This window comes from Lissotriton helveticus, chromosome 3_2, assembly GCF_964261635.1.
Source record: "Lissotriton helveticus chromosome 3_2, aLisHel1.1, whole genome shotgun sequence".
NCBI lineage: Eukaryota > Metazoa > Chordata > Amphibia > Caudata > Salamandridae > Lissotriton > Lissotriton helveticus.
Window position 1 is genome coordinate 25,288,792 of NC_136062.1, and position 15,822 is coordinate 25,304,613.

Genomic DNA, 15,822 nt, shown 5'->3' on the forward strand with positions numbered 1-15,822 from the left:
TTCTACCAGGGGTACTGAAAGCACTACACCACACATTTCCAAATGGGTCCTAGAGCTGGAAGGTTATAACTAAAAACATTGAATACATTTCTAGAGCTAAGAATTTAGCAGCAGATTGCCTTTCAAGGATGCCTATTAGCTATGTTCAAGCAAATAATGATGGTCTTAATAATCCTATTTTTGAAGGGGTGTTAGCAGGCATCAGTAAAGAGGAATGGAAAGCAAGTACAGAGGAAGACGAAACCCTATTGTTAGTAAAAAACTAAATTGTGCAACGATGGTATAACAAACAATATGAAATACTGAAGGATGTACAAGGGTTTTGGGGATTTAGACAGGAACTCAACATTGAAGGTAAACTCATCAAAAGAGAAGACAAATTAATTCCTCCTAAGAAGCTATGGGACAAAATCTTGCACATAAAGGGCATCCAGGTAGGAACTGCACCAAAAGTAAAGCCAGAGCACATTATTGGCCCCCAGTGATTGACACCCTATTGGAGAATACAGTCAAGGACTGCTTATCATGTGCCCAGAGTAACAAAACAAAGAAAGTGAGGAACACTCCAATGTCCCTGTGACCAGTACCAAGCAAACCACAGGATAAGCTGACAATTTATATTATAATAGGTCCCCTAAATTACTCAAATTGGCATGGATGATACATGATTGTGTTGGTGGACTACCATTCCCATTGGATTGTAACTAGGGTGGTCCAATTCATTACTACTAGATTGATTATCGAGTTCCTTATGGACACATTTTGTACAGAAGACATTCCCAAAACATCAATTTCGGACAATGGAGTGCAATTTGTCCCTGAAGAGAGGAAAGATTTTCTGAAGAACTTGTCCATCACACATTTGACCACATCATTATACAGCCCAAGAGCTAATGGACTTGCTGAGAGAACCAATAGAAAGATCAAAGACAACTTACAACTAGATACAGTGTCTAGGACTCCCCAGGGCAAATCCTTAAAGGACATGTTGTGGTCTTACCACACTACTCCCAATGCAGTCACATGAATCTCTCCTTTCATGTCACTCAAAGTTAGGATACCAAGTACCAAACTAATGCCTAGTTGGTTGGGAGGAGGGCAACCAGTTTGTGTCCAGAGGGACAGTATAGGAAAACAAGTAGAACTACACCAAATAAACTACAGCATTCTCTACAATATGAAACGTAGCACTGCCAGAAGAGATTGGAATATTGGAAATAGTGTGACAGTTGAACACCCTATATCTTGTAGGCTTAAGGAGAGATGTTACTCAGAACCCAAAATAATTGCTCCGGTGAGGAAGAATGTTGTGGTGTCAGATGATGGAAAAATGTGGAGCATGGATAGACTATCCAAGTGCCCCGTAACGATCCATCCTGGACAAAGGGAACCAACAGGATCTAGAATCACTGTTACCAGTGACACTAATACCAGATCCATAAGATTCAGGAGGAGGCCTGCATGTTAATCTGCATTAATACCCTGTCAGCTTTGGGGTAAGGTCACCCTTTTTCAATCATCATTACCCTAAGGTGTGAATATTTTAGATAGTATCTTCATGTTTAACTTGTTCTTCCTTACAGGGGGACATGTGTTATAATTACCTGCCATTTAACAGTTACATTTACATACTATCCGCCATTTGTAGCATTTCCTTATCGTTACCCTCCACTGCCCTGTTAACTTTTCCCTCATCCTCTCCTTCGCCACCCTGTGCTAATGAAATGTCTGGGCGTCTACCTTGGAATGTAGGAGTCAGAATGTTGGCATTATGTGAGGTGACTTGGAGATGTGAACAACGAACAAACTTACCTTCAACTGGTTCATGTGATCTTCTCTTTATTACAACAGTACAACCCCAAAAACATTAATTAAAGGGCTGAATGCATTTAATAAAACCTTGAGGAAGATCCATTGAAGTTAAAAAGAATAGGAATGCCGCCTTTAACTATCAAACATGCAATATACTGATTCCCTTCAAAGACATACTACCCTGTGCGCGACCATCAATGAAACCATAATATTTTCCATGGTATCATGGTTTCAGTGAAAGGTTGCCTTATATCTGGCTGGAAGTCTGTCTGAATCTTCAGTTACTGGAGCCCACCTAGTAAGATATGTGCATATCTGTTGGTGAAAAAATAATCTTATATTTCTATTGTTTTAACATTCATTTTCCTTTGACCTGTATACCACGACATGCAAAGAGAGGCCAGCCTGTGTGTGGACTTCATTGCCTACATTAATACTAAGCAGGAGGAAGAGGGGGCCCTCATTGTCATTGTGCTTTTAAGCGCCTTCACTTTCCCACGGGATGTCAGCCTGTGTGTTCGGAACTTTATTGTCCACAATACGGAGCAGGAAGGGTTCTCATTGCCAATGCACTCGTAAGCACCTTCACTTACCCACGGCGCAGGATGATTCAAGGCAAATACCAGGAGTTGAGTCGCCCGTTTGAGTCCCGAGGAGGCTGGGCCTTCCCTCTAACCACTCCTTTCGCATCTTTTGAGGCTGGTTTTCCCAGCTCCATCTTATCTTTGAGACATAGGTAAACTGAAGTTAATTTCTTCTACCAATACTACAAAGAAAGGCAAACATGCTGGCACTACAATAACAACCTATCTGAGTAAAGCTATGGGGATTATACATTCTGAAATAGAATCAGTGGAGTGCAGACCCGAACTTCGTGGGGGGGCTAAGAATCTTAGCCAGGGCTGGCTCGAGCACTGGTGGCAGCCATTACGGTAGTCGTTTTGGCACTCTTCTCCCCCATACCCTCCTTCTCCATGAATTCCTTCACTACCACTCTCCAACAGTTCACCTCATCCCCCCATAACCTCTCTGTGACATACATTTCATTTTTTTATAGTGCTACTCATAGCTCACTCACACTCAGTTTTGTGATCTGCAAGGTACACATTCTTTGCAATAGGCACAGAATCCCTCCATGCTACTTTATGAGGAGCCAAAACTGCAACTAGACAAAATTCTGAACTCACATAAGTAGGAACATTAATCACCAGAGTTATCTTGATATTTTTATTGTTGCCTGAAAACTATCTGATGAACAAGGAAGTTCATGTGCTTTTAAACAAAAAAATATGTTTAAACACAGCGCCTCCCCCCACCAAAGTTAACGCCAGCAGTCGCACCACCCTAAAGCCAGTCCTGCTACCAGCAATGGGGTAGGACAAGCATTTTCAAAAATGGGGTGAGAGCTAATCTCATACCCATTATATGAGGAAAAGGATCTATGTAAGTGGAGGGGTGTGTTTCTTCCCCCCAAATTCCAGCAAGCCAAACAAGTTCACATCTTTCTGGTCGATGATTAAAGGGAGAGTAGACTTGTTGTTGTTTGGGATCAAATTTGCTAAAATGCCACAGATCCTTATGTGCATTCATGAAATATTCCAGTACTTTAATGGTGACTTCCAGAGAAGTCTGGCCTTTCCTAGGAGTTTATCTAATTTTTTTCAAATGTCTTAAGTCAGGTAGCTACCATCCAACATCAAAATGATCGTCACTCAGAGCCTTGTCGCCAGCAGGCTGGACTACTGGAACATTTACTATGTACGAATCACTGCACGCCTCCTAAAGAGACTACAGACAATGCAAAACTCAGCAGCAAGACTCATCCTCGAACTCCCCAGACAGACTCATATCACTCTGCACCTCAAAAAACTTCACTGGCTCCCAATCCAGAAGAGATGCCAGTTCAAGATGTTGACCAATGCATATAAAGCCCTGCACAATGAAGGACACCCGACATCCACTTCCCTCTTCCTCACTGAAAACCTCCCCCCCTCCGAAACCACCGAGCCATCAGCAAAGTCTTCCCCTCCACATTAGGACCGACTCATCACTTTGGTATTTCAGGAAAGGACTCAAGACCTCGCTGTTCGAATGAACAGGCACCGCAAAGCAGCTAGCATCTCCAGCACCTTGATACCCTCATGGGTGATTTGCTACGCTTCATAAAACCTGATGATTGATTGGATACAACTCGACATCATGTCTCCAAACGAGACGAAAGCACCTTTTCTGCATACTGAAACAGTCTTGGATTCTGCCTATACATGACATCTCTAATGTATTACGCCACTCGGTGACTGAGACAAGCAATACAAAGTAACATTATTGCTATCTACAGGCTCATGGATTTGGGTTATAAATGTGCCTTGCTACTCAATTACAGTCATAGTTATAACAATTTTACATGGAGCATATTATATTGGAACAACAAGTAATATTCAGTGCTGTGAACTTTGAATACCCAATTCAGATTTGGGAAGCAGTGAAAAAGTGAAAGATTGATTAGGATCATCTCAAAAGTGTCTAAGATATTTTGTGTTTCTGAGCATATATACTATAGGTTCTGGATTTCCATGCTCTGCCTCATCTTCATGGCCAGATTATTTTTTATCGATAGCACAAAAAACAAATACAAGAAGCAGTTCTGCCTTGTTCCTTGTTATAAACACGTTTTTGAAGAGCACTGTCTATTATTTCTAAATCTGGAGATGGGGCCATAGAAATAGCTAAGAATACGTTTGGGAATTTAGGGCCAATCCCCACTTCACTAAACTTTATCCAATTTCCCACCTTACTTGATAAAATGTATTTTCGATATCAAACAATTAAAGGGCGAATGAGGATTTAGTCTAGTTGCATAAATACATTATGTTCAATTCCCTGTGTACCAATGGTTATGTCTGAATTTTACTGAAGAAGCTTTACTGGTGATGATGCATTATAGGAAGAAGAGCAAATTCAAAAGTATTTGAAAACATGGTGAAATATATTTCTACACAATATTTCAATAAAGCTGTGGAGCTACACAATGAACTACATGCTTCATTGTTGACTTCTATATAGAAGCAGACATGGCACTAATGCTGGAAATGGGTATACAATAGCAAATCAGCTAATATTTTCGTAAAATAAACTCATAAAACCATGCACCCTAATGCCTAGTTGCTATACAGGTCTGTATTTGGAGCTCCTGTGGCTCCTTTAGCCTCACACAAAATAGTATGAGTCATAACTGACTGTCAGTGTATCTAGTTTGTTAAGTGTTAGTCGCCATGAATCTACATTCTCTCTAGGCAATTATTGTTTCATACAGTACCTGCATTTCCCTTTAAACAGTGTTTAATGCATGTGTGGTCACAATGTGAAAAGTAACTTACTGTGTTGTATAGTTCCTCCAGCCTGGCAATTGTAAGAAACCGGTGCATGCTAACTCCATTCTCAATCAGAAGCTTTACAAAGGCGACACGGTCCATGACAAGGGCATCTAACATGGCCTGCTCCAGGGATCCAACCTGAGAATGCACAAGGCTTACCTTTACCTCAGAGAAGTCATAAATACAGTTATGTGAGAATATTACTTTGTCAGCATCGTTAAGGCTAACTTTTTTATACAGTGTCACAAAAAATAAGCACTCAAGCCTGTTGAACTAGAAAATAAGGGGCCACAGGAGGAAATCAAAATTGAAAATTGCAGCGACTAACCATTGTGGGTATCACTGGGTAGTGTTCTTTCCATGAAATCCGACCTTATTTTTCAACAAATATTTTGCATCTTTCTCTATTCAGACTGTCCATGCTTCACATGTCTTCTTTCACCTTCCAATCTGTTCAGTCTTCCCCACAAAAACTCATCGCACTCTTTTGTTCTTTTTTCATCCTTTTCTGACTGCTCACCTGCTCTCTGAGGTAGTTTCTTCCTCTTAACCCAGTCCTCATTCTCCTCCATCCCTCTTCCACACCATCAAGTTGTCACTCTTTTCTCTACTGACCCTGCTTTCTCTCCTACACAATCAATCAATCAATTAGGGGCTTTTAAAGTGCGCTTCTCACCCCTGAGGGTCTCAAGGCGCTGGGGGGAGGTGGGGGGGAGGGAGGTGGTTTGAGTGCAGCTCCGGGTCAGCCGAAAAGCCAGGTCTTGAGGCTCTTCCTAAAGGTGTGAAGGATAAGGGAGCATCTGATGTTGACTGGGAGCTCGTTCTAGGCTTTGGCTGCGACGTAGGAGAAGGCTCTTACACCTACTCTGGCTCTGTGGATGCGTGGGGTCACTGCTAGGGCGAGGTAGGCGGAGCGGAGGTTTCTTTTGGATGTGTGGAAAATTATTCTTTCGTTGAGGTATTTGTGTCAGATGTTGTGGAGGGATTTGTATGCATAGGGGAGTAGCTTGAAAGTTACTCTCTTCTCGACTGGGGAGCCAGTGGTGGTCTCGCAGGTGTTGGGTCATGTGCTCATGTTGTGGGGTGCCGAAGACTAGTCTGGCTGAGGTGTTCTGGATGGTCTGGAGTTTGTGTAGCAGGGATTTGTTGATCCCAGCATAGAGGGTGTTTCAGTAGTCCAGTCTGCTAGTTATGAGTGCCTGGGTGACGGTCTTTCTGGCTTTGGGGGAGATCCACTTGAAGGTCTTGCGGAGGGAGTTGAAACAGGTGGAGGCGACAGCGTTGTTTTGGCGTGTCATGGTGAGGGAGGAGTCTAGAATGATGCTGAGGTTCCGGGCATGGTCCGTCAGGGTGGGAGGGTTTCAAAGGGGAGAGGGCCACCAGGAGTTGTCCCAAGCAGTGGGGGAGGGTCTGAGGATGAGGACCTTTGTGTTCTCAGAGTTGAGCTTTAGGCAGCTGCTGCTCATCCAGGCTTCAACGGCTTTCATTCCATCCTGGAAGCGGAGTTGGGAGTCTTCGGGGTTCGTCTTGAGGGAGAGGATGAGCTGGGTGTCAACGCGGTATTATACGATGCTGAGCCCATGCTGTCTGCCGATGGTAGCGAGGGGGGCCATGTAGATGTTGAAGAGCGTGGGGCTGAGCGCAGATCCATGGGCTACTCCGCAGTTGATCTCTGTGGTTTCAGAGAGGTAGGGTGGAAGTCTGATCCTTTGGGTTCTGCCGGCGAGGAAGGAGCAGATCCAGTCAAGGGTGTTTACCCATATGCCGGCGTCTTGGAGTCTGGCTACCAGAGTGCGGTGGGAGACGGTGTCGAAGGCTGCGGAGAGGTCAGGCAGGATGATGGCTGCGATATGGCCCTGGTCGAGTAGCATGCAGATGTCGTAGGTGGCGGCGAGGAGGAGGGCAGTCTCAGTGTGGTGGTTGCTGCGGAATCTGGACTGGGAGGGGTCGAGGATTGCATTCTCTTCGATGAAGGTGGTCAGCTGGTGTTGACAAATTTCTCGGTGACTTTGGCTGCGAAGGGAAGGAGATGAGGCAGTAGTTTTCACTTTAACTTAATCTCTTATCTACCTCTTTGTTGTGCCGTTTCTCCCACTGTCTCTCACCTTGCATATTGATACTTGCTTGCCCTCAAACCCCATACTACCACAAATACTTTCCCCAGCACACTCACCCTCATCCATCTCTTCCCTTTCACTGTCCTACATTCCATACTTTCTTGCACTTTCCACGCTATTTTTCTTTTCACTCATTTGCACATCACACACTTCTGCGTCTACCTCTACGTAACACCAACTCATTCAACTACTTTACATATCTTCCTGCATATTTTTTCTCACACTCTCTCAGCTTATCCGCCCACTCCTAAATTCTTCCCTCTCCTTCCTCTTACAATGAATATCTTACTGTTTGCTTTCTTATACACCCTGTTCACTCAGCTTTCTGTCACACACACTCCCTCATTCTTTGCATCACATCTCCTTTACACATTGCATACACTGTGTTCACACACCTACTTCTCACCCTTTTGTTCTTGGACAAAAAAAAAAATTCTACTTACCAATCATTTTCTCTCTTTTCTAACTCTCCATGTCCCCATCCTCACCATGCCTTCCTCTGGTTTTGTCGTCTCCATTTTGATTATGCTACACTACTGACAAAGACTGCAACGGGTAGGTTTGAGTAAAGGAGAGTCATAAGGAAGAGGACTGCTAGCCAGAGCAGTGGTAAACGTTTGGGATCAGTGCAAGTCTGACTTCTGCTTTTTGTCGCTATTCCTGAGCTGCTGCTGTAAAACATGATCCAGCCAAACTGGTATCTATCCACCCACAGTCGGTACAATAGGTATGTCCTATTGGTCTACCAGCCCTTCCTATTGGCTCCTCGTCAATTACCAGCCTTGAAAATTGTCCCTGAACACAATTGAGGCATGAAATCTGGAAGGCACAATGGTTCTTTCAAGCAATTGAACTAATTCCTATGTTTTGACAAGGATATAAAAGTTACTGCTCTGTAACTACCAGCTGTGACCCGTCCATTAAGGCTGAGGGGCCACGCACCCTCACCCTTTGTCCATCAAGAAGAGTATCGGTCAGGTTGAATAAAAGCCAGCCTGACAGATCCTCTTTATTTTGAGGTCAGGCAACCAGGAGCCAGACATGCGCTAAATGCGCTGGCTCCTGGCTGCCTGAGCTGAATTTTGCTGGGCTGAGGATGTCGCAGCTCCTGCAGGCGTGTCCTCCTCAGCTCAGCAAAGGTCCTCGAGGCCTTCCCCCTCATTTTCTTTTTTTGAAAACCTATTTTATTCAGCAAATTTCAAGGACATAAGTAAGACAGTGGATTAGTGCATACATCGTGTGACCAATAACATATATCGATAAGTTTGGTGTTGGGCGCATATTTCCCGGTGCAGATTTCACCATGTGTGGCCCATGTGAGGCCCTTCCCCTCATGATTAGGGGGAACTTCACTAATTGCCTCGGACCTGGATGCCTCAGATTTAAGCCCTGAAGTGCCCAGGGCCCAATGTCATTGAGTGTCACCTCGTCATAGGGTGGGGTCAGCAACTGTCACTGAACCTGTTCCACTATGTGACCAGTAGGGGCTGTGGCTTCCCTAAGGTCAGCCAATGAGAGAAGGCTGGTGTATCAACCCTCCTGAGACGTCAGAGCTGCAGGTAAGTGTGATTGTTTTGGTTTTTTAATTAATGTTTAATGCGAGCGTGGATGTATGAATATTTGGTAGAGAGTGTTGTGAATGGATTTGTGTGCACGCTTGTGAATTCATGGGTGCGAGTGTGTATGTGTGGATATGTGCCCATCCCCCCCTCATGAAATTACCAGCTGCCCTGGAAGTGAGGGGGCAGACTGGACACACCTACACATTCACTCACACCCATGCATTCACACACACACACACACACACACACATCCTTTCACGATGCTCACTACCAAGTATTCATACATGTACGCATGCAGTGTGCCTTGTTAATGGCACCTAGAAGCCTTTTTTTTTTTTAAACGTCCGTCTGCCACTGGTGGTGTCTGCTGCTCAGTAATGATCTCAACCTGGCACAGGCTGCTAATAGTAGTTGTGAACTTGGATACTCTGTGGGTTTCTCTATTTTGTTCTATTACTTTGTTTTTCCATTTTTTTTTTATCTATAACGTTGTCTCTGAAATTATTAGTGTGAGGAGCATGTAATATGAAACGTACATATGCAGATCAATTCAACTGCAATAAAATCACTATTATCTTTGACCTCTTGACTGTCAAATGCCCTGCCCAGAAACCCATGGTTGACTAATCCTGTACAGATCGTCAGCTGGTATGCAGGTGACTTGGCAAGAAAGACATAAGGTATTAAGAAGCTGCGTAAGGCAAACAGTGGTACAAACATATTACTAGGGTATCACATATTACTAATACTGATCGTTAGCGACAATTAACGCGTCATGGTGATTGTAAAAAGTGATGAAATAATAGATGCACCGCCTCGCTGCGGTGAAAGTCTATTTGTCGTACGTACCGTCCACTGCTGTCCATAAGCAAAAATATGATTTTTGGCAATGTCCACTCTGTCCCATGCCAGCGTCAGGGTAAGCTGGTCCAACGTAGATGCATTCATGCCTGAAGGAAATGTTGAACTACGTTACGTTCAGCCCTGTGTCAACAGGAAGACTAATTCCCTATCAATGCACATAATGAATAACGGTAAACACATCTTTCAAACATTGTTTTATGTTTGCACCGACTTTCGAACATGAACATTTTGAAGCAGTATCTCAACGTGGCATATGTTTGTGATGCATGAATCATTTGGCAGAAAAAAAGTACTCTGAAAATGAGTTATTTTGAAAATCAATCCAACAAAGGCCAATGATGCAAACCTTAGTCAATTTATTTCAAACTGATTTTTGGCATAATGAATCCAAAAGAATCTATGTAGATGTTCATCTCAGATAGCAAAATTATTCTTTATTGATGACGTTCAGATTAATATTTTGGATCACCATCACTGGTCAGACATAGATGACAAAAGCAAGCATCCTGACGTTAACGAAAAGATTTAGGAAAAGTAAACTGCGGAGAGAATTAATGAACAATAAGAGATCCACACCAGTCCCTTTACATCAATGACAAGGCCCAGGAAATCCCTATTAAAGACAATAGAAAACCAGACAAAAGCCTTTTATTTGAACAACTAAACTGTAGGGCGTTAGTGTGTGCCTAATCCAATTTGTCAATACAAAGAAATTGTGACCTTTAAAGTTTTCACTTAATTTCTTTTCATTGATTTTACATTAAACAATATGCATTTCAGATTGATAGAAATTCAGCTCTATGTTGCTGTGCAATTTCTACTACCTATGCCCAACAAATTCAATGTCCCTAAGTTAAGGCTCGTGTTTTAGTAAATCTTCAACGCACGACTGAGTTTTAGGCTCTTCATTTATTAGCCATCACAAGTTCAGCCACATAGAGAATGGCAGAGGATATGTGGCAGCAACAACAATGCATTACGTCTCATCTTATCAGGCAGGTACCAACTGTGGGAAAGGAAGGGGGAAAGTGGAAGGAAAGGGACAGGTCCAAGGGATGACAATACATCTCAAGGGACAATAATCAATACATTACAATAGTTTATTCCATCATTTTGTATGTCCCACACCCAACCCTTTACATTTGTTTATACATAGTTGAATATGCACCAACAGCTCAGAACTAGTCACACGAGAAGCATGCAGTGGGAGTCTTTTGATAACCCAGATTTCCTGTGGTTGGATGTTGATCTTAAGCCCAAGAAGAATGTAGGTGAAAGTGCAGACTGTTGTATGGGATCAAGAAGCTGGCTGTCACCAAGGAGCTGATACAGTCCTATGGAATTCATGTAACACATTTTACACATTGCAAATTATCAAGATGAGCGAGGGGCGTGGCCACGGAGGCAACCAAGATGTCTGCCTCCGACTGAAGCTCCGCCGATCGGGCTGCCAATTACATATTTTAAATGAGATAACGCATCTTTGAAGCCCTCAACCCACCTCCATCCTGCAGCAGAAGCGGCTGGCTGCCATCCGGTGCCTGGGCGGTGATTGGGGATGGCACGAGTGCAGAGATCGGCGGAGGGGATCGAGGGCCTCGCTTCCCTCATCGTCGATATCCCTCACTGCGCCCGGCCGGCTGGTGAGTGCTGCGGCTGCGGTTCCCCGACTATGCCCTGCGCTCGATCGGCGCTCGGTGCGCCCTCTCTTGCTCCCCGGTCCTGTTCGGGGGTGGGGGGGGCTGTGCTGGTTCCGGACTCTGGGGCGCGCTTGCGGCTCTTTGGCCTGGGGCGCTGTCCCGAGCCGGAGCTTCGATTTGCGGCTCTGCCCAGCGGGCTGGGGGGTTTGTGCTGGTTGTTCTGGGGGCTGCGGTGGGCGCATTGGCGGTGGCAGGTGCTGCGGGCGTGTGTGCCCCCCCGGCTAGTGGCGGCCAGCCTCATCTTGATGCCTGCACCCTACCCGCTGTTGGGGACTACTTTTGAAGCAACACAGGCCTTCCCCACCCCATTATTAGCTGATGGTGCCTGGGGGCACTGTTAGACAGGTGTGAGGACTGACTCGTATGCTCTTCCTGGACATTCCACCTCGTCCCCATTGGAACATTGAGACTGCCTCTCGCCAATACCTGTTGCTGGTGGTGCCTGGCTTGGGATTGAGTTGGATCGAATAGGTTCCCCTCCCCCATTGGTGTGCCACTTTAGGGACGCGCTCCGTTCGCCACTAATATTGCCACGAATGCAGGTTGCTGCTCTCTGCCCTCTGACCCTGGGGCTCTACGCCGTAGCACTTTCCTGCCTGATTTGAGGTTGCCCCACAGATTTTGGCACGATTCTGGTGTGCCTTGACGCTAAAGCCCCTCGAAACCTTGCTGTTTGACTGTGCCTCTGCCTATGCCTCTGCCAAATCGTTCATAGGGGTAGTGAGAGATCCCTCGCTGGCCCCGGCCTTTCGCCTGCTGTGCGCAGTTGTCATCCCTTGCTGCATCACTGTCTTGCCGCTGCTCACCGCCCTCCAGCTTCCACCATGGGGAAGAGGGACCCAAATCAACGCAAGCTCAGTTTTGATAAGGGCTCCTTGCTAGCCACCGACGTGCCTCCTGGCTCTTCCACGGGCACGATGGAGTCCTCCGATCGTGAAGATACGACCTCTCTGGTCACCGCCATGGTGAGTGAGATGAGGGCCGGCTTCAAGTCGCTAGACAGCCAATTTGATAGTCTCGAACAAAAACTGGCTGACATGGGGTCTAAAGTGCAGGCTCATGACCGGCGGTTGGACGTTGTGGAGTCCAGAGTATCGGACAAAGAAGATAGCGCAACCAAATCATTGAAACGACTAGAACGTGCTGAAAAAATCCTCTAAGAAGTGGCCATCAAGAACGAGGACCTCGAAGCGCGTGGTAGACGCAAAAACATCCGCATTATTGGCATGGCGGAGACGACACCAACAGGACGCATGGATACTTTCGTAGAAAACCTCCTTATCGAACTATTCGGCAGAGAGTCATTCACGCAGGGATTTGTGGTGGAGCGTGCCCATAGATCCTTGGGCCCCCATCCTCGTCCTGGCCTGCCCCCGCCCCATTATTGCAAGACTTATGAACTTTCGTGACCACGACGCTGCTCTTCCTGCTGCACGCGAAAAAGGAGAGGTCCAGTGGCAGGGTAGCGCGTTGTCTTTTTTTCCGGACTTCAACTTCAGGGTCCAGGAGGCGTGATGTAAATAAAACGGTGTCACGGCCGCCCTGAGGAATTTGGGCCTCAAATACGGTATGCTCTACCCAGCACGCAACAGGGTGGAAGTTGCCAGCAGATTCCGCATTTTTGACACCCCCATGGAGGCGCAGGAGTTTTGCCATTACTACAAAAAACATGGGTCACCTACAAAGGCTGCTTCCGGACTGCCTTCTCCGGAGCAAAGTGATTCACAAAACAGAGCTGAATTGTTTACAGACCCGGGAACTAGCTGACAGTCCATAATGTCATATCCTTTTATTACTGTGGTGTTGCTTGATTAAGTACATTATGTATTCATTCACGACCAGTTACATAGGTTTGCCCGATCGTCGAGGCGTTGCTGCCCCTCATGGCGGATGCCTTTGTTTTCTTGTTTCTTGCAGGATTTTTTGCTATAGTGGATTGTTTTTGCACTATGTCAACGCCATGTATCTTGTCACGTTCCACTAAAAGATTGCAATGGGTTTGCCTCTTCGGGGTTGACAAGGGGCTGGGTGGTGGGTGGGGGGCGGGTTTTGTTTGGTTATGTTACATTCTTGATTGCTGCACTGTTTATCATATCGTTGAGCGTGTAGAGAGCTACGTACAGTTCAGATTATTTTTGACATGGACGTCCAAATGCCTAAGTTAGGTCTTCAACTCGGTCCTTCCGAGCTCTCGTTGATGTCCTGGAATGTTCGGGGGCTGAATAATTCTAAAAACTGTTAGCAGGTCCTCAATTATATGACTAGGCACAAGGTTGACATTGCTTTCCTGCAGGAGACGCATTTGTCTCCCTCAGACTCCTCTGATATTGTCAGAAGCTGGGGTGTTCACCGGTTCTTCTCCCATTATAGCAGATATTCAAGAAGAGTAGCCATACTTATCCATAAACGTGTGCCGTTTGCTCTTTCCAATAGCATTGACAAAGAGGGCAGATATATAATAGTCACAGGGTCCCTTATGGGACACAAGGTCACATTAGTTGGGATTTGCAGGTGCAACTTTTTAAACTTGATCCAGGATTGTTAATGGCTGGGGGGGACTTTAATTTGTTATTGAATCTCACTAGGGACAGCACATCATCTTCCCCAGATACTAAGGCCCGATCACACCCGGTGCTGCTTGCCATATGCACACACTTCTCCTTAACTGACATCAAAGGAACACTACATTCACTATCGCCTGTTTATACCCATTATTCCGGATATCACTATACCTGGACCAGGATTGATTACTGGCTCCTCTCCCCTGGGGTTGTGGATTGGGTGGATGACCTTCTTACACTCCCACATACGCTGTCGAACCACTCTCCCATAGTTCTTAAATTGAAGATACCTAGACTGGGTGGATACGAGAGGCAATGGCGATTTCCTGGGAGAGCACTGACCGATCCCGTTTTCACTGAAGAAGTCAGGCAGGTCATTGAGGACTACTTCGAACTTAACACTGGTACGGTTGATTCATGGTCAGTCCTTTGGGAGGGATTCGAGGCTACCATTCGTGGGGTCTGCATTGCTAAGCACGTAGGCGTTCTAAGAGATATCTGGTCCACGCTGTCCCGCATTGAAAAAGACATTGCTGCTCTTGATGAAGAACTGTTACAGACTCACACTGAAGAGAAGGAAGCCAAGCGGCTGAAGTTAATGTTAGAAGTTAGAGACGAGGCAGATAGGGAGCTGAGATTTTTGACCAAGCAATAAACAGCACGGCAGTATGGGGAGGGTGACAGGCCAGGCAAACTTTTGGCACAATTGCTTCGCCCCCCCACAATAGTTCGTCTTATATCACTGAAATTGTGGGGCCACTGGGTGACACACTACATTCAACACCAGAGATTTGTAATGCCTTCTTATCCTACTATAAAACCTTATATACATCAACACTATCAGACGACCAGGGTGACCGGAGTAACTATCTTAACGAGATTGCTATGGTGTATCTTGAAAAATACAAGCAGGACTTCTTAGCTACTCCCATTCACTGAGGAGCTCCTCTGCACCTGGCCTTGATGGCTTCTCCACTGTCTGCCTCCCACATTCAGAGTGGCGGTCATCATTCTGCTCCCAAAACCAGGCAAGGGCGTTACCTTATGCAGTTCATAAAGATCTCTATCTCTATTAAATCTGGACTATAAGATTCTGACTACGGTCATTGCCATCCGGCTATCGTTGTTGATGGAGTTGATTATCTCCCCGGCTCAGTCTGGCTTCGTTCCACATCGCTCGACTTTGCTTAACCTTAGGACACTTTTCTCAGTATTACATCACATAGATCCTTCTACCCCGGCCGCCGCGATCCTTCTTGATGCAGAGAAGGCATTTGACTCCTTGGAGTGGCCCTTCTTCCTGTCCATCATGAGACGCATGGGCATGCCTGAATGTTTTGTCTCCACAGTGGCACTATTATACACTCTATCAATCGCCAGACTGCGCCTTAACGGCACCATCACTGAGCAATTCTCTTTGTCACGGGGCACGCGTCAGGGATATCCCTTATCCCCACTATTGTACATTCTGGCAATGGATCCTCTGGTCCGTCATTTTCAAGAGAAGCATTTACATCGGGGTCTCCAATTTCGTACTGGTCCACTTTTGATATCACTATACACGGATGATACCATCTTATACGTCAGGATGCCCCACATTAACCTCGAACCATTGATTTTGGAGATTAGGCGTTTTGGCAAATTCTCGGGTTTACGCATTAATTGGCACACATCAGTCATTTTCCCGCTCACTCCGTGCACTACCTCATGGAATTGTACTTTCCTCCTTGAATGGAGTTGTGTTAAATATTTAGGGATCCATATTCACTTAGACACCGCCTCCATTAATAGACGGTAGTGTGGTTTCTGTCCTAGAAAGCCAGATAGAGAAA

General features: G+C 45.5%; 1 protein-coding gene across 2 annotated transcripts in view; it reads right to left on the bottom strand.

Annotated features, from left to right (window-relative positions):
• Positions 1–15,822, bottom strand: part of LOC144826433 (transient receptor potential cation channel subfamily M member 7-like) — a 1,864,676-nt gene that overhangs the window by 1,177,886 nt on the left and 670,968 nt on the right. For both annotated transcript variants that reach the window (XM_078684758.1, XM_078684760.1), the window contains exons 11-12: positions 9,715–9,815; positions 5,190–5,324 (exon numbers count right to left, since the gene is read on the bottom strand). In XM_078684758.1, coding sequence (XP_078540884.1) covers positions 5,190–5,324; positions 9,715–9,815 — 236 coding nt within the window. The remainder of the gene's footprint in view (positions 1–5,189; positions 5,325–9,714; positions 9,816–15,822) is intronic.